The 23841-nt window shown below is 37.9% G+C and overlaps 2 protein-coding genes across 3 annotated transcripts; both read left to right on the forward strand.

Moving 5' to 3' along the window:
• The first annotated feature begins 700 nt into the window (after positions 1-700).
• Positions 701-15684, forward strand: tnfrsf11a (tumor necrosis factor receptor superfamily, member 11a, NFKB activator). 2 transcript variants are annotated; one of them, XR_013329292.1, is made up of 11 exons: positions 701-967; positions 5440-5518; positions 5625-5750; positions 6994-7140; positions 7226-7316; positions 8490-8566; positions 8868-8975; positions 9062-9111; positions 9427-10315; positions 14318-14777; positions 15501-15684. XR_013329292.1 is itself a non-coding variant. In XM_077736557.1 (10 exons), the coding sequence occupies exons 1-10, from the start codon at positions 896-898 to the stop codon at positions 14572-14574; spliced, it is 1896 nt and encodes a 631-aa protein (XP_077592683.1). In that variant the 5' UTR covers positions 701-895; the 3' UTR covers positions 14575-15458. The 2 variants fall into 2 exon arrangements, 1 of the variants encoding a protein (XP_077592683.1); XM_077736557.1 differs by lacking the exon at positions 15501-15684 and having other exon boundaries at positions 14318-15458.
• A 1769-nt stretch (positions 15685-17453) lies between these two features.
• Positions 17454-23394, forward strand: LOC144209979 (retinol dehydrogenase 11-like). The gene is made up of 7 exons (XM_077736561.1): positions 17454-17564; positions 17699-17814; positions 17954-18109; positions 18180-18284; positions 19578-19787; positions 20956-21148; positions 22814-23394. Exons 1-7 carry the CDS (start codon positions 17551-17553, stop codon positions 22914-22916), a joined length of 897 nt encoding a protein of 298 aa, XP_077592687.1. The 5' UTR covers positions 17454-17550; the 3' UTR covers positions 22917-23394.
• The last annotated feature ends 447 nt before the right edge of the window (positions 23395-23841 follow it).

The raw sequence follows: 23841 nt of genomic DNA on the forward strand, positions 1-23841 counted from the left end.
CAAGTTGCCACTGACTTTATTGGGACAGTGACATAATTAATTGATTTCTGCACATTTTATGAATATATAGCTTAGTGGGTAACCGGTGCAAGTTTAATTCTCAGACGATACCCTACAGCTAACTTAATTCTGTCTGTTTGTTTCAGAAAGAGCATCAACATGTGGTAATCATTAACTCAGCAACCAAAAAGTCTTCACATTGTGATGGGGGTTCCTTGAGAAAGTCCAACAATTGCTGACCACTACAAACATTCACTACTGTGAACAATTCAAAATCTAAGTGATACTATTAATGAAATATTGGTGCAGGTAACAGAAGAAAACATGCAAAGGTACACAAGATGGCTAAAGCTCCTATTTGAACAATAAATCTCAGAATTGTGAGGCAGACATGCTAAGCACAAGTATAGTTTTCTTATGTATTATATTTTACTTTCGTATTGGATCGATTGATTGGTTATACCTAATGTCACTGGAGTCATTTTCAGGTCAAAAAAGGGCAAAAATGTTTAAGGGTAGATGAAGGGAGGGAGGGATTCAGTTCTTAACATTATGACATTCTGTGGGAGGAGTTTCTTCTCTCTCTCTCTCTCTCTCTCTCTCTCTCTCTCTCTCTCTCTCTCTCTCTCTCTCTCTCTCTCTCTCTCTCTCTCTCTCTCTCTCTCTCTCTCTCTCTCTCTCTCTCTCTCTCTCTCTCTCTCTTCCCATTTTCAAGTTTTTGCTTGCATGCTCCTACAGAAGGCGTGGGTGACTGTAGAAGGAAGGAGAGGGAAGCGGCGAAAAGAAGGCCGAAGAATGACCTGTGGCACAGAGTACACGTTTGGATGCACTCTCCCACGTGAGGAGTGATTTACTGGGAAGTTTGTCTCACGGAGGTTCTGATCAGACCGCAGATATGGGGTTAAATCTTCCCCCATGGATATTCCCATGCTGGGTGGTGTGCATCCTGGTTGCTGTCTATGCACAGGTAAGTTTCAAAGTTCGCAATAAGAATTGAACTGTTTGAGAAGTGAGTTTTTTAGTCACTTGTCTCTGCGGCAGTTTTTTTTTTTTTTGTATTTTGTTTGGGTTGTGGGGCAAAGACAAAATATGGATTTTTTTCATTCAACTGTTGCTAGTTATTTAAAAGATGAGGTTGCTAGGCACCGCTTAGTTATCTGTCACGGCTTGTGTTCCAGTAAGTATAATCATCATGACTAGAATGTGACCACAATTTCTTTCCGTTTTTCCTTCTCCAAAATATTTTTGGAGGACAGTTCTTGAACAAGTTAGTTGTAGAGGGTATCCTTGAGGGGAAAATAGTTCTAATGTGGCAAATGGGTTTAGGAGAGGTGTTTTCGCCTGTGTTTTGCAGTGAGTCTGCAAATCTTTGGCTTTGGTTTTGTTCTCACCATCATCGTGCAATCACTGACTCACAGGATCCCTGAAGAATTCCCCTCCGTTTTCTCGGGTTTTAACCCACTACGGACATATTGTTCCATATTCACTTGAAGCCGCCCTGTATCGCCAGGGCCATTGCCAAATGACCTCAAACTGTGGAGGGTAATTATAGTGAATGACAGGAGCTGTAATTAGACTTATTTATGCATGCGCCTTGTGACTTTTACGAGGCATCTGTTCATCATCTGCTTTCCAGATTTTTGCTGTTTTCAATTGAATAAAACTAATTCATTGAATAAAGATATCATTTTAAACAAGCATTTTTTTTTTAATTCCAAATTTGCCAACAAGAATAGTGGATGTTCGCTGAACAAAACCTGATTATGCCACTTTGACATTACTGTTTTGAGAAAAAAAACTACTGTGCACAGTAGGAGGTCCAAATAAGTCTAAAAGGATTGATTTCGGTAAATGTTTTTGTTTTAACCAATCTTGGACGGACAGTTTGGTGAAAAGCTGTCCACTTGATTTGTTGTAATGAATGATGTACCTACGCTCTGAAGTTAAATTATTTGAATACCCTTGATTTAGAAGATCCATAAAATTATTCTGTTGTTAATAGCTGACTTTTGGGTGAAATTCTGGTACAACGTGGCATGACGCTAATAGCCCAAAAAAAAACTTTGAACAATTTTGTGTTATATACTTCCTAACATAAAATTTTAGAAATTGAGAAAAAGCTAAGGGAGAAAAAGCACATAAATGAGAACATGCAAACGCTTCACGGAATTATCAGTGCAGACATTTGAACCAGTAAGCCCACTACATTATACTCTATGTAAAGCACTGAAAGACAAATATGAGTTTTCTTCTTCTTCTGAATCCACACAAAATGACTCATGCCAGCTATTTCAAAGTGTTGATTTTCATGCACCCTCATGAATCTCACAACGTCGCAAAAGACCAAAAAGTCAAATGGTGTTTTTATTGGCTCCTTGCCTTTGGCTGCTGAGGTCGTTATGCAAATCTTCTTGGAACACTCCAAAGCTGACAGCTTCTAAAGGAAACTGGCGAAAAGGTGTTCGATGTGTCATTTTTACAGCGTAAAAGGAATCTCTTTACCCAATTCTTCACCCGTCTGAACTTTTTTTCCCTCCTCATTATCCCTGCAACAGCCTCAGAGTGTGACCACACTGAGGATAAAGTTAGCTTTGGGGTCAGCCCTATAAATGTCACCAGTAATCATATGGGCTGGACAAACAGCACTTTGTATATCTTATATTTACTCTGTCCACACATACGGTACATAGCCACTTTTAATAGGTGATCTCCATCAATGTCTAGCCAGCTACTGTATACAGTCAGTATGCATTCCTATCTGTCTGTAAACGTGTCACTACTTCCTTCCTTTAATTTTCTTTTTATATTCTTGTTTCCTTCCATATTTAGATTTTGCACTCCTTCTCTCACTGCCTTTGTTTCTTCCTTTTTCTCACTCATTCCCTACTTTATTCAATCTCTGCTTTCTTCATTCCACCTTTATTCTTTGAGTTTTATCTTGCCTACCTTCATTCCATCTCTCACTCCTTTTCTTACTTCAATATACCAAATTTTCTCACATACTGATAGCCACTTCTTATAGGCCATACACTTAAAATTGAATTAAAATTGTTGAATTTTATGATTTTTCTCGTTTAAGATGCCCCCTGATTCACAATTGTCACCTCCATATTCATGGTTTTAATAGGGAGTAGAAATGTGTTACTTTGAAGGGAAAATCTTGAGAAAAATCCTCGCACGTAGTATTTCTGAGATACTGTATGAATCAAAAGGATCGTCCGCTGGATTGCACATTCCGAAAAGGTGTTGCTTGCACGTGGACAGTTTCAAAAAGGAAGTCAAGTGAGCAGTACAGCCAGAAGTTTTGTCATACCACCAGGTCTCTAGATGCAATAGCATGAGATACAAATTAGGCAGGTATCAAAGCTGATATTTTAATGATCGACTGCAACACCTTAGATCAGCCTTAACAACTATTGGAATGTGCTGACATGGTAAACACTATGAACACATGCATCAATGCTACTCACGTTTGACCAGTTAGAGCATGTTTAATTTAAGGTAAGATGGCGGTACCCCGAGCGAGCAATGGCAGGCACAAGTGAGTATTTTCACATTTGTCTTGCGTTATGCCGTTGCATCTTTGTCACCTTGTAGTTTTGCGCGTGTTTAGTCTAATTTTTGCAAATATACGCCGTATCCTTGATTCAGCCATCATTTTTTTGTGGCAAATACAGCTTTTATGCGAGAAAATACGTTTTTTGTCCAACCGCCTCTTTTTTCGTCATTTTCCACCTCCCTTCTTTTCTTGAGTCCTCTTTCTGCACGAGATTCTGTTTTCATTCGTCCCCTAACTTACCCCTAGTTTTCTTACTATCATTGTGTGCTTTTCTCACCCATTTTTGTCTTCTTCCAATTCTGCCTTCCATCGTTTTAGCCAACTGTCCATCCACCCTGCCATTCTTCATTCTACCTTCTTTCATTACAAACTGCTTCACAACTACTCTGCAGGTGCTTGGCAGCAAGATAAAGGGACAATAGATGGAAAAATCAATGCTTGCATCAATTTTATATTTTTAAATGCCAGTTTCTACAAGAGAGACTTCATTCGAAATGTTTTTTGTTTTATTTTTTTTTACCCAAGAGGCTGATTATGTAGACCTGTAGGTTATATTTTTCTACATTTAGATGAGACTTTGTGGTTTTGGCAATGGGTCTGTCATAACAGACAAACTCACTGCTTCAGCAATGTGGCACCGAATTCACTACTCGTGTGCGTTTTCTTCTGTGTGCGAATTTGTGTGTGTAGGCCCCCATGTTCTGTTCCCACTTATCCCCTTTTTGAATCCTTCAATGAACTAATCTTTTATGCTGCTATAAAATGACAGAGAACAAAGATGTGTCAGGATTCAATGCATTTTGGGGAAAGACACCAATAAGTTCATGCCAAATTGTAAATGAATCTGTGTGCTGAAAGTCGACTGGAACATGGCTCAGTATGTGTTTTTGCAGATTCCTCTAGCTTCTCGCTCCCACAAATTGTTAACAGTTCACCTCAAATATGGCTGTGAACTCATTGGAGGTGCCAAAAGTAGATATCAATGTTCTCTGCTATAATATGGTTGAATTCTCACCTCAATTAATGACCCCTTGTTCCACTTCAACTGATGATCACCACACTGTAAAAGACTCATATTTAAATGAAGTGGCACGACTTAACGAATGCTTACGTTAGACACACATTGGTGGCAAGTAACAGACAAATCCCTCTTAGTCATTATTTGTTGTATGATGTGGTACAACAAAACCCCTTGCAAATTTTCATTATTTTCATTTGAGGAAAAAGTGGTTGTTTGGATAAGCAGCTTTGTTCTGTTTATGGAATATGCAAAATAATGTTGTATTTTTTGGTGATTATCCGCATATTTATTTATTTTGGCGTGACGTTTCTGGCATTAAGAATTGTGTTTGTTTTCTTGTATCTAGACAATATGTTTTATAACTCTGGCAATTGACAGTTAAAATGTTGGAGCATTCTCCTTAAGAATGATGTTGAACAATGTTTTTGTCCAATCATTTTAGAGGTATTTTAAAGTCCCCAGGGTTCCATTATTCACTTAAAATAGAAACACATATTAGATCTATATACTACGTAGATTGCGTATGCCATAATCCTTTCACCAATTTAAGTTAAATTGAGGTTTTTGTCCAGATGGCTCCACTAAGCGGATGCCACTAGAGTTGGGTTTGATGGTCTGGATTCTGGTCAGGTACTTCTGAGCTAGCGGAAATAATTCCGCAGCACGTCTCGGAAAAAAACTTTTGTCCTCTTCCTCTCATTACTCACCAACATATCAAATGATCACATGGATATGGTGAAAGGGAGAAAGAGGCTGTTAAAAGATATAGGCTCTCTTCAGTATTATTCTTCATTTTACGGCTTAAAATGTCTAGACAGAATTATGGAAAAACTGGTATTTTTGCTTTTTAACCTTTTAGAGTACAGTATCAAAGGCTCTTCAATGTGGCGCACAGCAGTACATGAAATCCTCAAGATGCTGTGATAAGTGTAAACCAGGTAAAACTCTTTAAACCCTCATTGTTTTCCTTTTTGTTCTGCTGAATTAACATAAACACTCTATTCTAGATGTGACTGTGCCTTTCTATTTGCCTTCCCAATATAGGTTCACATGTATTTGCCGACTGCACTGAATTCCATCAGACTAAATGTGTTAAATGCGCTCATGGAGAGTACCAGCCATACTGGACACAAGAAACACGCTGTCTACAACAGAGAATATGTGATGCAGGTCAGGAAATCCGAAACGTGTCCATCAAAATCTTCTGCGGTGGGATGTATATACGCAATAATTTTGCCATGGGGTACCTTTAAAAGAAAAAGAAACAACTACATTTTAAAATGCATAATAAAGTTACAAGATTATGTTGCTCATGATTGCTGTTGGTTTGCCAGGTTACAGCACATGTAAATTCTCCATTTCACTTATACTTTGTTAGGCACACAGAAGATGTATGTTATCAATACAAGTAACCCCTCAAATATCGCGGTTAATGTAGACCAGACATGGCCGCGATAATTGAAAAATCCCGAAGTAATCAAAAAACTGCAAAGTAGGGTCACCCCTCTTATAACTACCTTTTTTGTCTCTTCAGTGATGAGTCCTAGTAGCAAGCGGAAGACGGGAGTGGCGAGTTTCAGCGTGGATTTTTACATTTTTATGAACTTGGGGGGGGGGGGGGGGGGGGGAGAATCTTTTTTTTAAAATAATTAATAGCCGAAAAAATCGTGAAGTGAATTCGTGATAACTGAAGTCGCGATAATCGAGGAAAGACTGTATTTTGTCTTTACGTGGAGTAATAAAGATAAAGACAACACATGGTATACCTACATTTATCCTACATGACTGTTATTCAAAGTATTTACGTAGGCAAATAACAAATGTATTAGACATCTGCCAATGTATATAACAAAACATGACACCATTGCTGTCACAAAGACGTTGCTCATAAAAGCTGATAGACTCGAACTAGGGGGTAAAGATCACTGTTAAATAATTGGCCCACACTCTTTGTAGTTACTCTACCTGTTCAGTCTGACATGGCTCCTTTTTCATTTTTTTTTTTATCCTACAACAACATCTGCATACAACTACTATTTAGGTCACTTAAAATGTTCATTCTCTGTATCCGCTGGATACAATGAGCATGACTGATGTAGTCTAGGATACTTGTATTTGATTGTCTTAATAGTGCAGCGTTAATCAAATGTCTGCCCGCACTAAGAGCAGCCAGCTCTGTCAAATACTATTGACTTTTATGTATGTTTTCTTCACTATTGTGGATTAGAAAGATTGAACTCTGGATGTTTGATTTAAAAAATATCTATAAATTAAACAAGATTATTTTTACTGAGATGCACTCAATAAAGATATTGTCATCTCCTTCAAGAAAAAATATTTTATAACCAACCATCCGACATCCAAAACATGAAACATTTTGACATTGGCGTCCTTGTGCTTCTGCTCTTTCAAGGTAAAGGTTTCATGTCCCGACCTGAAAATCTGGAGGCAGAAGAGCCTTGTCGCTGCCTTCCCAATTTCCAGTGTTCTCTTATTAATTGTGAGTTTTGTGAGAAGATTCCTCTTTGCCGATCCGGATATGGACTTGAGGTGGAGCTCGGTGAGACTAACTTCTCCCGTAAAGGAGACTAACATTAAAAAAATAATAATAAAAGTGACAAAATGTATTATATAATTCACTGCAGAGTCGTTAAATGGAAGGAAGGTTTGTGTCCCATGTAAGAAAGGATTCTTTTCTGCAGAGAATGACACCGAACAGTGCAAAAAGTGGACGAAGTAAGTATGCCAGATCCATTTTAGTTTGAAGTTATGTAGGGGAAAAAGTTGGTGGGTTGTTGTGCTTACTATTTGCCAGCTGCGATGAGTAACATACTCATGCAAACACACACTGCTTCCTTTGGAACCAAGGATCACTCACATCACTTTCCATTTGTGCTCCTGTCCAAATCTAAAGGAGGGAGAAACATTTTCCCTTCATTAATCTTTGCACAGCTGCCTTGTTATACACAGTGACACATTGAGTACAAGTGGGATTCAGGTTCCTGCCCATACTCTTTGTTTTAATATTACCTTCAGTTACATTGTTTGGCAGCCAATCGCAGGCCGCATGGAAACAAACAACCATTCATGCTTACACTCATACCTAGGAACAATTTAGCCTGCGATTAGCCTAGATGCATGTTTTTGCAATGTTGGTGGAATCCAGCGGTACAGGGATTGAACCCTCGATCTCAGAACTGTGAGCCGGATGTGCTAACCTCTTTCCATGGTGCTGCCAATACAAATATGTTGAGCTATGTTGGCTGGGGATTTGTATCATTGGCAGGGGCCCTCTTGGCAAAGAACACCAGAGAATTGGTTCATAAGGTTTTACTGTCATGTATTCTGTAGAATAGTAGTAGAGTAGTATTAATTGCACAGTACCATTACTGTTTTTGTTTATTTATTTTTTCCTTAAAAAAAAAATGAGTGGAGTGGGTCGCCCAGTGGTTAGCGCGTCGGCCTCACAGGGGGGACCTGGGTTCAAATCCAGGTCAGTCCATCTTTGTGGAGTTTGCATGTTCTGCCCGGGCCTGTGTGGGTTTTCTCCGGGTACTCCCAAATTCCAAAGACATCCATGATAGGCTCATTGGACACTCAAAATTTCCCTTAGGTTTGAGTATGAGTGTAAATGGTTATTTGTCTCCTTGTGCCCTGTGATTGGCTGGCCACCAAATTTGGGTGTCCCCCGCCTCTAGCCCGAGGTCAGCTTGGCTAGGCTCCAGCACCTTCCCCCGTCGACCGTAGTGAGGATAAAGCGGTTCAGAAAATTAGCTGAAAGCTCATTGAGACTTTGTAAATGTTGAATTCAAATGTGGTATACAACTAAATTTGAATATTCTAATACATTTTTGTTGTTCTTGACCATGTAGATTATTTTTATGAGTTTTTCATATTTCCTTCTCTCAGTTGTAAGGCAGAGGGCAGGAGTGAGACACGACCTGGCAGCGCTCAAGCAGATGCCGTTTGTGGACCGCATGTCTCCGGTAAGGAAAATCATATCAGTTCAAAAAAGAAAAAATACCTGGCTAAATTTTCAACTTACATTAGGGGTTTCCAACACCAGTCCTCGAGGGTCCCTCAGAGTCTGTTTTCCATGTCTCCTTCCACCAACACACCCCGATCAAATAGTCTGGATCATGATCAAGCTCCAAGATAACTTGCTGATTAGTTGATCATTTGACTCAGGTTTGGTAGAGGAGGCCGACATGGACAACAGACTGGATATGGGCTCTTGAGGACCGGAGACCCCTTACTTAAATCATTCTGATGTCATTATATCTGTAGGCGCTGCCCCCTCCTGGGTGATTGTGTCTTTGCTGCTTGCAATAACAGTCCTGTGTCTCCTCATCCTACTCCTTTTCTGTTACAAAGACAAACTCAAGTTACTCTCTGGTAAATTTAAACTGGATGGGTTTGGGCATGATGGTATCTACTGCAATGTGCCAAATGTAACTGTGTAACTGTCTGTTTTTATTCAGTTAATCTGCGATCGTGTGTTCAGAATTTAAAGAGGACAAGAATACAACAGGTAAGATTTTAAAGAAAGGTTCTCTATTCATAACCACTTAGATAAACTTACGCTATTACAAACCTAAACTCAGGTCAAAACAGCATTTTGGGGAACAAATACAGCATATAATGGTAAACAGTACGTACATATTGGGACAAATATAGTTTTTTGTGGGCTAAATATAGATGTCGCATTTTCGAGTTGTGTTCTTATAATTAAATGTTTTTTTTTTTGTTTATTCCCAATGCACACCAAAAATATTTATGATACTGGTTCGTAGTTTTTGCACGAACACAAAAAAAACTGGAAAATAAATCTCTCTTTTTGGTTTAGGAGACTTTGGCCCCTCTCTACAACAGTGGAGCAGCAGGAGGTCTCAAATATGTCCCATGTGAGACAACAAAGCTCTTCAGCCAAGCCCCTGAACCCTCATGTACCTCACTCCCTTGCACTCCGGGTGCTGTAGTCTCTCTCCCTCAGACCCAAGAAACGACCACAAATGAAGGCCCTCAGAAAGAGGGAATGACAAAGCAGCAGAGCAAAGGCTCAAGTGGTCCTGAGGAGGTGTCCGAAGAAGACGAACTCACCAGCATCTCACCCCCACTGCCGGGTTACTGCATTTGTAGTGTTCAGGTTCGGGAGCCCCTGGAAGTCGGAGAGAATGAGGACTGTAGCCAGGCTGTTAGCTCTAGGACTCTCTGGACTTGTTCCTGTGGTGGTCTAAGGGCTGAAGAGAAGCCAGAGGAGAAGAAAAGTGGACGAGTCCAAGCTGGGAGTATGACCAAGAGTGAAACGAGCATAGCATCTCTCGTTTCCTTTTCGCCCCCTCTTCTCCGCTCTTCCTCGGTCACTCCTCCTTCCACATCAGTTACTGAGCTATGCACGCCTTTGAGCAAAGCTAGGTCAAGAACAGAATTCAAAGGTCACCTGAAAGACGTGTCGCCAGTTAAGCAGAAGGGATATTACAGACTGGAAAGCACAGACTCTTCCTACGCAGACAACTGCGGGCCCTCTGAGATGACCCCAGTTGGCCCTTTGAAAACTTCCTCATCGATTGGGGATCTCTACTCAGAAAAGCCTCAAGAAATTCTCAGTCATGAACAAAGCCATGCATCGCGCTGGGAAGACAGCAAGGGAAAAACGCTTCTATCTGCAAACACAGAGCTTGAGTGCCCACCTGGGTGCCTACAGAGTGGGCTTGCAGAACCAACTCTTACCTCAGGTGAACTTTTTAAAAAAAATTATAGTCATCCCTCAAATATCGCGGTTAATGTAGACCAGACAAGGCCGCTATAATCGAAAAATCGGGAAGTAACGTCACCCGTATTATAACTTTTTTTTCTTGTTCATTACTGAGTCCTAGTAGCAAAAGTAGCTTCCGAATGCCAGTGTCGATTTTCACATTTTTGTGAATTAAAAAAATAAAAGAATTCTTAACAGTGGGAAAAAATCGCCAAGTAGTGAATTTGCGATAATTGACGACGCTATAATCGACTCAAGAAAAAACATTCATGTGGTTATGTCCGTGCAAGCTAGCCAGGTGCTTCCATGGCACTGTGTGTGTAGGCCACCTTACAGTTCTGCCACACACCAATGCTCATACTCAGTTTTACGCTAACGTGCATGGGTTTCCACAGAAATGTTGTAAGGTGTCTACCAAGAATAACAAGCAAAAAATGTATGTCAGGATTTACTGGAAAGTTGCAGCGTCACATGGCTCATTTGTCAAATATTTCTCACACAAGCCAAAAAAAAAGAGGAGCCTCCCTGAATTACATTCATCCACAGCGACTTTTATCTGTAGCCGTATTAGAGTTTGGCTTTCTAGTTGGATTCACCACTTAGAGTTAAATATATCACTTGTTGCTACTGCATTAAAGAGTGTAGCGATAAGATCCAAACCAATGTATATATGTGCTAGAACTAACACTACTTCTTAATGTGAAAAATATTTTTAAACCAATATTTTCAGACGACATTAAAGTTGTCTTTTTGAAGAGCACTTTTCCAAACAACGGTATTAAAATGATGAAAATAAGTTGCCATTCAAAATACTTGCAGGCTATTATTAATTGGGTTCTAAGGGGATAATATCACAAACTCACAGGCAATAAAACATAGTAAAGGACAGCCTAGAATAGAGTAAAGTTACCAAATTGCTTCTGAAAACATACGGTAAACTAATTTCATATGTTTTGGACCACACAGGGTAAAATAAAAAAAGGAATCGGATACCTGTCTTTTTTTCTTTAACATTTAACCACCATAACTACAGTTAGGAACACAAAGTTATGTGTGTGTGTGTCTGTGCGCTTTCAGTGTGAGCCATGCCATTGACAGAGTTCCTGTTTACCCAGAAATTCATTGGCTTGCGCAAAGTGACCACATCTTTAATTGAAACAAGATGTGCACAGCTAGAGTAATACTTTTATAACCCCATCCATCCAACACACACGCGCAAATCTGTGAAACTCCCACTGATGACGATACTCCATAATTACACAGTTGAAATGAATGCCATTCCCATCCTACGTAAATTAGACTGAATTCCCGCAAATACCATTTAAGGTTCAAGGTCACCTGTCTGCTTCATATATAATTTAATAAACAATGCTATTAAGGAATTAAATAACAAAGTCCACAGCATAAAGATGTTCTGTCAGTGTTCAGTTTAGTTTAAAATTACAGCACTCTATGTTGCTGTTGTTGGGCATCCAGAGAAATCATTCAGATATTGGAAAAGATGACGAGAAGTACATTCCAGAGGGTTTTGTTTTGAAACTTGTGGTAAGAGGACATATTTTCAAGTTAGACCTTTCGTGCTGTTATTCCAGGAAAAAGACATTGTTTACCTCCCTCTACTGTGGCGTCGTTTCTGTGTTTTTTTGTCAATGTGTTGGCCTGCTTGCTTTCATCTTATGCTCCGTGTGTTCGTGTACAAAAGGGCAATTGGGCAACAAATTTAGATGGAAGGTTAAGTTAAGGGTTATGGAAAGCAGCGGCCTTAAAGTGGGAAAAACAGACTCCCCAATAGAAATATTTAAGTGGGTCTGCTTGGATGCAACTATTGCTATAAAGGAATATGATTTGTACTGTAGCTCAACCAAAAGGAGTTTAACAGACGGTTTCGGCATCCCGTGAGACTCAATTCGTAACTACAAAACATTAGCCAATGTTTCCCTGATGGTGGTGTAAAGTTTCCTTAGCTAGAAGATGGAGATCATTAAAAGTCAAAGAGGCCCTACGTGTCCCTTTCCAACAATTTGATAAATAATGTAACCAATGTATCCCTGTGAGATTTAGTAAATTTCACATTCCAAGTCATTCTAAATAATATTTCAATTATTTATATGTTTTAATCAGTCACATGATCATTGAAATTGTATCTGACTAAAATGATATTAACAACATTAACATTTGGTGTACAAGTGTTACCCAAAATGTGACATACACATATATAGGAGGTCTAATTCTTTACTGTCTACACCTCTGGTTCCAAAAAGGCAATTTCATTATTTATTTCCATATTTCCTGAAGTTGCTACCGTATTTTCACGACTATAAGACGCACTTAAAAGTCTTAAATTTTCTCCAAAATAGACAGTGCGCCTTATAATCCAGTGCGCCTTATATATGGAAAAAAAACAGAAAACCAAAAATAAAAAACCACGACTGTCGGATATTAAAAAAACACAAACGCCTGAACTGAAACAATACTGTTAAATATGCAGATGCCATCTTAGTTTCCAAAATCTTCCGTCATATAGCTCCTCCCCACTGCAAGATTTTATACAAAAAAATCCAAAACATCAACAATGGCTGGCTCTAGAGGTGACTGTGTAGTGAGTGCTTCATACCTGGAAGTCAATAGCAATTACCGTATTTTCACGACTATAAGGCGCACTTAAAAGTCTTAAATTTTCTCCAAAATAGACAGTGCACCTTATATATGGAAAAAATGTAATTCATTGAGGGTGCGCCTTATAGTCGTGAAAATACGGTAATTGTGTTTTTATCCTTTTCTGAAACTAAAACTAACATAGTGCAATGAGGTTTTTTCCTCTTTAATGAAACAATACTTCTAGTCACCCACTAAAAGGGAGCATCATTATTTAGCATCAACATACCAACGGGATATTTTATCGAAAGTTTCAGGATGTGGCAGACATCTAAATTATCATGTGTTTGCTATGTACTGTGTCTTTACCATGAAGCAATTTCACTGAGTCACAACCATTCCCCATAAACAATGCTGTGGGAATATTCAAGTTGTTGTTTTTTCTGGGCAGCCTGGTGGACGAGCGGTTAGCATGTCAGCCTCACAGCTATGGGGTCGAAGCTTCGATCCCACGTGGGTCACTTTGCGGAGTTTGTATGTTCTTCACGGGCTTGCGTGGGTTCTCTCTTTGTACTCCGGTTTCCTCCCACATCCCTAAAACAAGCATGGTAGGCTAGTTAAACATACTAAATGGCCCCTATGAATGAGTGAAAGCCCAAATGGTGCCCTGCAATTGACTGGCCACCAATTCAGGGTTAGTTGGGATAGGCTCCAGCACCCCCCATGACCCCTGTGAGGATAAGCGGTTCAGAAAATGAATGAATGTTTTTTTCAGATTTTTCTCATAAATTCAATAACTCTTCTTTATTTAATTATGCTTTGAATTGCAATGAAATTGCAGTTGTACTTGCGAAATAATTTGGTTTCAGAAGTTGTTTTGTGGTTTTCTTTAGTAGAAAAATAATGAAATTATATGTAACGTGAAAATAATTTATTAGGCCATTTATACTCAAAATATGCTAACACATTTTCTAATGGGGTGTAATTTAGAGTGGCAGTTGGAAGTCGAGAAAACGCTGTATTTTTACTCAAAAAGGGGGCGCATTTTGAATTGTCATTATTTATAACATGTTTAAGGTCCTGTAACTCAAAGTATAAATTAATAGATTGTTGGATTGGGTGAAAGTAAAGACTGTGGTAACCACTATTTTACAACATTGAATAAACATCGATAAAGAATGAGTATATAAATCAATGCATGTCTTGTTTTAGGTTTTAAAAGCCTTATATCAGTACTCATTTTTTAGAATTTAATTCAAATTTGTTTGTAACAACAGTATTTCTTTTCACCCACTCCAACAATGTATTCATTTTAAAATGTCTTTTACAGGGCCTTTTTTATCAGACTTTTCTTCTCCTGCTCACATTATCATGTCTCTATTATTAGGTCATGTTTCGGGAAACCACAACACCACCTTCATATCCAGTGGTCAAGTGGTGAATTTCAGCGGGGATGTCATTGTTGTGTACGTCGGTCCGACGTCTCTTGGAAGTGATGATGCGCCGTTGGATGATGACTTTGCCAGTCCCGTCCAAGAGCAGGCCAGTGTGACCGCTACGTTTTTTCAGAGTAGTGAGAGGTCTGAGGGGGACTGTTTGAACAAAAAAGCATTAAGCGCCCAAACTCAACAAATTGGTGCATAGTTTTCCCAATTGGAACCAAAACAATAGTGCAAAAGAGTTGTCTTTACACATTTTTTTTTTACTGTTTTTAACTAGTATTCAACCCAATGTCAATCTCTCCAGTTTCTATTGTGCTTCTCTTTTTTTGGATCGAGGGTGAGTTGGAACCTATGCAAGTCTGGATTGGTCACCAGCCAATAAAAAATCAAGGTTTTTGCTAAAAGGTAATTCGATTTCTGAGCGGCAGACTCAAGTACAATCCAATTTTACTGGTAAAAAAAATCCTTAGAGAATGTGGGAAGAAAAGTTTCCAATGTGAAAGCTTTATACAATCATACAATGGAAGTAAATATTTGATTGAAGGGAGTGTAACTTGTTCATTTCCTTAAACATAGGAAGTCAAAATGTGTTAAACAAAAGCAAAAAAAATGCCTTTTCAGATTAATTTTCTGAGATTGACAGTTGGATTAATTTTTTTAAATGTGTACTTAAACGAATTTAGTTCTCTTCTGTATGATTTTTTTCCATACTGCATCAATTTGTGCAGATTTTCTTGGTAAAATGCTATGCATTTGATAAGCCATTTTATTTTTTAGTATGATTTAACATGCAGGCTTTTTAAAGAAAATGAATGAAAAGTGAGTGTTTTAATTAATTAGCTGAATCCAAATTTACAAAGTTCCATTGTTTGTTATTATTCATCTTTTGTTCTCCAAAATTGTTGCCAAAAAGCATACTGTACATATGTAAAAACTGAATATGCCAATAAGAATTACAATATGTAGGAAATGAATATTTTGACAAAAATTAAAAAGTTTTGCATCTCATTCCCTTAAGGGATGGCTGACGCCCATTCCCCCGTCTTGTGGCCTCTCTGTGAGCTTTTCTATTTTGGTTTGGGGCAAATTACAGCCAAAGGTCCACTTATGATGGTGATTCTTTTTAAGGCACACTTAATTACACATCTGGTCTCTTCGTTCTCGCCAAGAGAATTTCATTTGACAGTGGAGAGGGCACCACAAGAGAACAAAGTAAGGCCAAACTACTTTTTTTTTTCTTCCTTTCATTTTTACAAATAAGTACCTTGACTCATTTTATTTGAAGACTGGGAAACTAAAGACTTAGCAAAACTCTTCTTTAATCTTGTTGTGATAGTAGTACTTCACCAGAATGTAGTATAGTATACTGCCGCCACATCACATGTATATTGAATATGACTAATGAGAGGATTTACCATATGGTCTCTTTCCTTTTAATGGTGTATAACACTCAAGAGTGGTACATCACTTAACTTGACATAACGCGTTAAATTGAGCTTCCTTTGGTGGAAAGCACCTGAAAATCTACTTTGGTGGAGCACTTAAATTCTTACCTGTGGATGTGAGATATTAAATTTCCCTATTCAGCTTTGACCTTATACGTAATGTAAAACATAGACTCTGAAACTCACAAATGACAAAGGACAATGAACTTTACATAATGTATTTTTTTTTTAAAGCACTTACCATCCGGTCCTTTACATAAATGCTACTGAAATTGAAGACGTGTAGAAGAAGTGTATTTTAAAAACATTGATTGACAATAATTTTCAGTCCTTTACGTCAGCAATAAAAAGCTCTAAATTACACTTAATGAACTGAAATGCAATTACTACTAACTAGTAGAACTAATTACAACTTTATAGTTGTGTTACTTCTAGATTTCTACACTAATGACATGTGAGACCGTGACTTGGCTCATTTATCCCTAAAATCTGGTTTTGGTGATTTGATTATGGAATGCAGTTGACAAACTGATTAAAGAAAAATACCACAATGACAACTTCAGTCATTAGTGATATCCAAATGTAGATTGTTTACTAATGTCGTGCAAACTGTAGCCGCAAGTTTTCGAATTCAGCGAATTAAGAGTTTTTGGAACTTTTCAATAGCTCAAATAGTTAATGGTTCTGACCATATCCAACCTAGCATACTAGATTGATCTGATATGAATATATTACAACGATCAACATGGACAAAATGGAACCTTTGAAAAATATACGGCTGCTGATTGGATGATGACTTCGTCACACATGCAAAAACAATGTTTACAATTAAAAAGCTTTTAGTGATGTCCACTCTTCCTCTCTCCTTATGGAAATTAAATGTATTGCCGACATTCATTCATTCCTTCATTACCTGATCTGCTTATCCTAACAAGGGTCGAAGGGGGTGTTGGAGCCTATTCCAGCAAACTACAGGCATCAGGCGGAGGACACCCCAGCCAATCGCAGGGCACAAGGAGACTGACCACCATTCATCCTCCCACTCATTCGTAGCGGCAATTCAGAGTGTTCAACCAGCCTATCCTGTATGTACTTGGGACAAGGGGGGAAACTGGAGTACACAGAAGAAAACCCTCGAGGAGAACATGCAAACTCTCAAACCCAGAACTGTGAAGCCGACGTGCTAACCACTTCTCCACCGTGCTGCCTCCTTAATAGTAACAGGGAAATGAATTTCAACATTCTGTGATGCAGACGTATCAATGATTTTGATGCATGAACATCAAGTGTGAAAGTGGGGAACCAGATTACTACATGCCAGTAACTTTCCTGGAACACTGTGTATGCATTCAAATTCAGTTGGGCATTTTTGGGGTCTTGAGGCGAACACCATCTAACACCACATCTGTTCTATTCATCAATATCCCTGATGAACCCTCCATATTTGTTCCTGCAAATGTTCTACCTTTTCGTAACCTCAAGTTAGTGTCAGCATGAGCCCTTCACAAGACTCCAATGTATGCCTGAATTGTTCTGTTTGTTGGTCTTTTTGTCCAAAAGGGCAGCTCATGTGATCCTTCTCGATGTGCTGTTTAAATCGATTAGCTACAATCAACACAGAGCAGCTTTTGGAAATTTAAAACCACTGTACACATTCATTTCTACATCGTTCCTGTTCTTACATTCTTGCTTTAACATTCTGAAGGACATAACTGCATATCCAGAGCACCAAGATGCAAGCTATCCGGTAAGATATTCACAATCTCCAAACTCATATGCTACCATAAAATCATCTGGTGTTTCTTTTATACTTTTGAGGATTTCTGGGTTATTACACAAGTGTGCAAAACATATTTTTGTCCTTTGTTCCTGATTCACCAGGTCTCTGTTCATCCCCAAATGGTCCTCAGATGTGCGTTTAGATGGGAAGACAGCTGTCATAACTGGTGCCAACGTAGGGATAGGCAAAGAGACGGCAAAGGATCTGGCTGCCCGAGGCAGGCTACTTTAGATATATCAATTGAGTGTTGTGGTGATTTCTGAATTTAGGCTGATAACTTCCACTAATTGTCTCATCTAACCTTACTCAGATTTGGAAATACACTTATATGATTTTGCCTCTTGTAACCTGTCCAGGTGCAAGAGTGATTCTGGGTTGCAGGGATATGGCAAAGGGAGAACAAGCCGCCCGAGACATCATGAGAGAGGTGTCATGTGCCAAAGTTGTCGCCAGGCATTTGGATCTGGCCGACACCAAATCCATTTGCCAGTTTGCTGAGAACATCTACAACAGTAGGTGGTCATGCATGCACCCGTCTTGCAAAAAAAGTCAAAATCTTGATGAAATTCATTTCAATTGCAGCCGAGAAAGGTCTGCATTACTTGATTAATAATGCCGGTGTGGCTATTTGCGATTACTCTACCACTGTGGATGGATTTGAGACACAGTTTGGCGTCAATCACCTGGGTATGAAAATTCTAATTTCTTTTATTATTATCCCATTTCCCCAATATATACAATGCTAATATTGTTTGTGCACTCACCCTGCCCTATCCTCTTGGTGAGCAGTCGTAATAAAGAGCGTGTAATGCTACTTACAGCTCAACAGCATGTTCCCTTAAACAATTTCTGTCCAAAAAACATAACATAGAAAACCACAGAGGTGTATATATATATATATATATATATATATATATATATATATATATATATATATATATATATATATATATATATATATATATATATATATATATATATATATATATATATATATATATATATATATATATATATATATATATATATATATATATATATATATATATATATATATATATATATGTATATGTCTATGTATATGTATATGTCTATGTCTATATATATATGTATATATATATATATGTATATATATATATATGTATATATATATATATATATATATATATATATATATATATATATATATATATATATATATATATAAAAATATATATATAAATATATAAATATATAAAAATATAAATATATATATACATATATCCATATATATATATATATATATATATATATATATATATATATATATATATATATATATATATATATATATATATATATATATATATATATATATATATATATATATATATATATATATATATATATATATATATATATATATATATATATATATATATATATATATATATATATATATATATATATATATATATATATATATATATATATATATATATGTTACTTAGGGGTTAATACAATAGAGAGATATTTTTTAATGAGATATTTTATTTGTAGTTGATTAACATTCGCGACCCTTGTGAGGGCAAAACAGTTCAGAAAATGAATCAATCAATGAATTTTCAGACATTATGGAGATGCTTTGAGAAAAATAACCCTCAACTGCTTCCATTACAATTTTTTTTTACATGTGACAAATATTTGGACTATTTCAAGCAATTTGAACCAGGCACTCTTTTTCTGACTCTAATCCAGTTACGTGTTGCGGCGACCACAGACTACACCCTAAACTGGTCACAAGTTAATCTTAAACCACAGGTTTGAGTCACTGTAGCCTTGAATAAATATAATCTCTCGCTCCACAGTCAAATAGCCTTTTATTTTCCTTCAAAAGTCAGAGAAAAACAAACACAAATTCAGTGATCTTACACCATATAAACTGTTTTGTCACCTTTTGCATGGTGACATTTTACAATTTTTATATTTGTATCTTTGTAGGTCATTTTTTCCTTACCTTCCTACTACTGGACTTGCTGAAGCACTCAGCTCCTTCCCGGGTCATCACCCTGTCCTCGATTGCTCACACCATGGGCAGAATCCAGTTTGATGACCTGAGTGGTGAAAACAACTACCACCCTGTGCGGGCTTATGCACAGAGCAAGTTGGCAAATGTTCTGTTCACCAGAGAGCTGGCCAAGAGGACTGAGGGTATGATTTGTTTTTGAGTCTCTACGCTTTTTGGCATTATTGTCCACTGAGCAGAAAATAAAATCCAGTGTGAGAGTCTCATGCTTGAACCACAAGAGCTTTTGGTGCTCTAAAGAGAAGGAATTACACTTGCTTGACCAAACAATGTTTGTCTTTGAGAGACAACATTATGAATATGCTATTCCCTTAAGCAAATCATGTGTTTCAAAAGTTTTTTTCCTGTTTATATACGATAAGGGAGAGGAGAGAAGTGTGATAGAAGATGAGATAAACCTCTATTGTTCAATAGAAGGACAATTTAAGTGACACAACTGACACAAACGACAAATCCATTGAAGACAGTCTGAACTCCAATGGCAGACCTTACAACAAGTATCGGGGACGTTGCCTTTGGATTGGCTCACTGAGGTGGTGGTCCCCATTTTTAACCAGTATTTTGCAAGATATGCATTAGAGTTGTTAGCCATTCGTTCATTTTCCTTATCACTTAGCCTCACAAGGGTGGTATTTGGAGCTGGCGCTAACTACATACATCAGTTGGGGGATACCCTGAATTGGGGGCCCAGGCCAGCCAATTGCAGGGCACAAGGAGACACACAACCATTCATGCACTCATAGCTATGAGGCAATATAGGGTGTTCAACTAGCCTGTGATGCATATTTTGGGGATGTGGGAGGAAACCAGAGTAGTCAGAGAACATGCAAACTCCACAGAGTGAGGACCGGCCTGGGATCGAACCCTCGACCACAGAACTGTGAGGCCGACACCCTAATCATGTGTCCGCCCCATAATACATTAATTCAATATAATATGTTACATTGGAGAGCTTTTTTTATTTTAATTCCGGAAATGAGTTCTAATTTAAAAATAGCGGTATAATGTATTCCTCTCCATGTTCTTCAAGATAAATAATCATTAACGCACTTAAATTTTATTTACATGTTGCCAATGTGTTAAAAGAAAATACCATTTCAATGAAAAATGAGAATCAAACCTCGTACTTTGAGACATTAATAATAAACCATTGTAACACTGAAAAAATAGAATGTAAAGTCCAAGCACAGATATTAAAATCCTTGTAAAAAGATTGTTCTAAAATATGTTGTTTGAAGGATATTTATGAAAGGTTGAAAAAAGTGACAACCATCTCCTACTTCTTCTTTTCAGAATTAGGAGTGATGGCCTTCTCTGTTGACCCTGGTGCTGTCAACACAGAGATAACCAGACACATCAGTAGGCCTATAAAAGATTTTATCCAAATATTCTCTTCAATGATCAAAACTTCAGCAGAGGGTGCCTACACAACCATCTACTGTGTTGTTACTCCCGAGAACGAGATGCAGAACGGGGGCCACTACAAGTGAGTCTGTGAAGTTCACATATCCTTTGTTTCTTGCTCTGATCCTTTGTATAGTAGTATATGAGTTTCTAGTCCAGGGGTGGGCAAACTTTTCGGCGCGGAGGCAACATTGACTTTAAAAATTTGGCAGATGGACCGGGTCAGAACAAGATATGATACATATAAAAAACTGCATCCGATAACAGTACATATGAAACATAAACAGAAAAAAGGGAGTACAGTATTAACATACTCATCACTCATTAATAAAGTAAAAAGTACAAAGTAAAGTGAAAAGGAATGAATTAAGAAATATTAAAATGTAATTTAAAAAAAGATAGAGGGGCTGTAAAACACGAAAAACAAGTAAGAGTGGACAGAACTACTGCCACTGGCGTCCGCTTGACGGCGCCATTTTGGGTAAAAAAACATTATTTGGACAACATCGGCGGGCCGGATTAAAAAGCCTATGTGGCCCGCGGGCCGTAGTTTTCCCAAGTCTGATCTAGTCCCTCATTGGGGTGCTAAAGAGTCCCTAAAGTGAACCCCAGCACTTTTGAAGTTGGAGATATGTTTTTGGAGGGGTATCTATTTCCTATTGAAATAACCCAAAAATGTGTGGGTCAGTCTAGATTTCGCTACATTCTGGCTCCAAGTAAACATTCACTGTTCTGATTTACTGCAGCATTCAGCAATAATAGTTGATAAAAAAAATCAATAACTTGGTTAGCTCATCTTACAAATCAATTGAAAAAAAATATTGAGTGATTTATTTTGTATTTGGTGGTATAAACCACAATAACAGGGTGTCAATGCTGTTACAGTTTTTATCTAGCTGTTACTACTGACTAAGCAAACACATTTACTTAGGTAAATATGATCCTAATTATTTATTTTTTTATTCAACATTACCATGACCCTCTACAATTTGAATGGTTTAAAGTCCTACGGGTGTTTTTCGAAAAAAAAGTTATGCATGAAATTATACAAGCAGGTTGTATACATAACGTATTTTCTTTCATATTAGCTGCCTCTGCGTATAAGGCGTGCCCTTAAAATTGCTTTAGAATTGTTTAATTTGACAATTTCCCTCGTATAAGATGCCCCCTGATTCACAATTTGACATATCCATATTCATGGTTGTAATAGGGAGTACAAATGTGAAGGGAAAATCTTAAGAAAAATCATCGTACATTGTATTTCTGAGATACTGTATGAATCGAGAGGATCGTCTCCTGGATTGCACATTCCGATAGGGTGTTACCTGCACGTAGACAAATTCAAAAAGGAAGTCATGTGAGCAGTACAACCAGGAAGTGTCTGTAGCAGTCTAGTTTGTCATCCCTAGGTAAGATGGTGGCAGACTGAGTGAGCAATGGCAGACAATGAATTTTTTGACATTTGATGCAAGTTCCATTTTTTTTCTTGAATTTCCTCCCTAGATGTCAAAATAAATTTTGTTTAGCGTTTTCTGTTTATCTTTTCTCTATTTTGAAATACTAAATGACCATATCGGCCACATTGTCTTGCGTTATTGTGCATGCCAATTCTAATTTGTGCGCATATAAGCCGTACCCTCAATTCAGTCATATTTTTTTTGTGTGACAAATATGGCGTATTTGCGAGTAAATACGGTATCTATAGCTGAACATCCAAAACCTTTGTTCTGCACTCAATTCCTTTCAGGGACTGTGCCTATTCCAAGGGTTGCTGGGCGGGCCAAGACGATGGCACTGCTTTAAAGCTGTGGGCTGCTAGCTGCCACCTGCTGGGAATTCGCTGGAGATGAATACACTTAGTCATGAAGTGATTATCACGCCCAATGCTTCAGTGCTAAAAACATGAAGAGCAGAACATTGGCGAAGGACGTCACAGAAAATGACTCAAATGATTAAAAGATACAAATGATACAGAGTTTAATGGTTGTCCGTCTATTTGTATATCTAGTTTCACATTATTCAGCCAGACTTTTCTATCTCATGCGCTTTACCCACTGCTGTATGCAGTAGTAAAACATGTTTTTTTTTAACCCCAACCTCTCAACACATGGTAAGTTTTACTTTGTGTTGCTGGAATGTCATTATATATGTGACAGGCTAAAGTGTGTAAGTAATTAATGATAGAGTGTGACATGCTAAAGTGTTTAAGTTATAAATGATGGCATGTATGATGTAAAACTAGTTTTGGATTGGATGGTTATCAATGTTCGATTATTGATGCCTTCAGCCAAATAGCAAGAGTAATATGTTAAAGTATGTATCGGTGTTCGATTATTAATGTCTGAGTGTAAATAGTTTGAAACATGGGAGCTTTACTGTCATTACAGTAAAAGTTGGTTTGAACACAACAACAACTGACCACTGTATGATTATTTCTCCCTGTGTTTAAAGCAATAAGAAAATGCAGGGTGCAACATAAACAGTGAAAAAACAGAAATATACATTTAAAAATAAATGGCTATTATGAAGCAGTCCGGCGGCCGAGTGGTTAGCGCGTCGGCTTCAGAGTTCTGGGGTCGACTTTTCCTCTCTGTGTGGAGTTTGCATTGTCACTGGGTAGCTCCCAATCCACAAAGCATTGCAGGCAGGGTCCTCTGGTTGAACCCTCTTAATTGCCCCCTTGCTATGAGGGTGAGCGTGAATGGTTGTCCTTGTGCCATGTGGTTGGCTGGCCAGCAATCAGGGTGTCCCCTGCCATAGTTAGCCTAGATAGGC

Source organism: Stigmatopora nigra, chromosome 16 (genome assembly GCF_051989575.1).
Source record: "Stigmatopora nigra isolate UIUO_SnigA chromosome 16, RoL_Snig_1.1, whole genome shotgun sequence".
NCBI classification, from domain to species: domain Eukaryota; kingdom Metazoa; phylum Chordata; class Actinopteri; order Syngnathiformes; family Syngnathidae; genus Stigmatopora; species Stigmatopora nigra.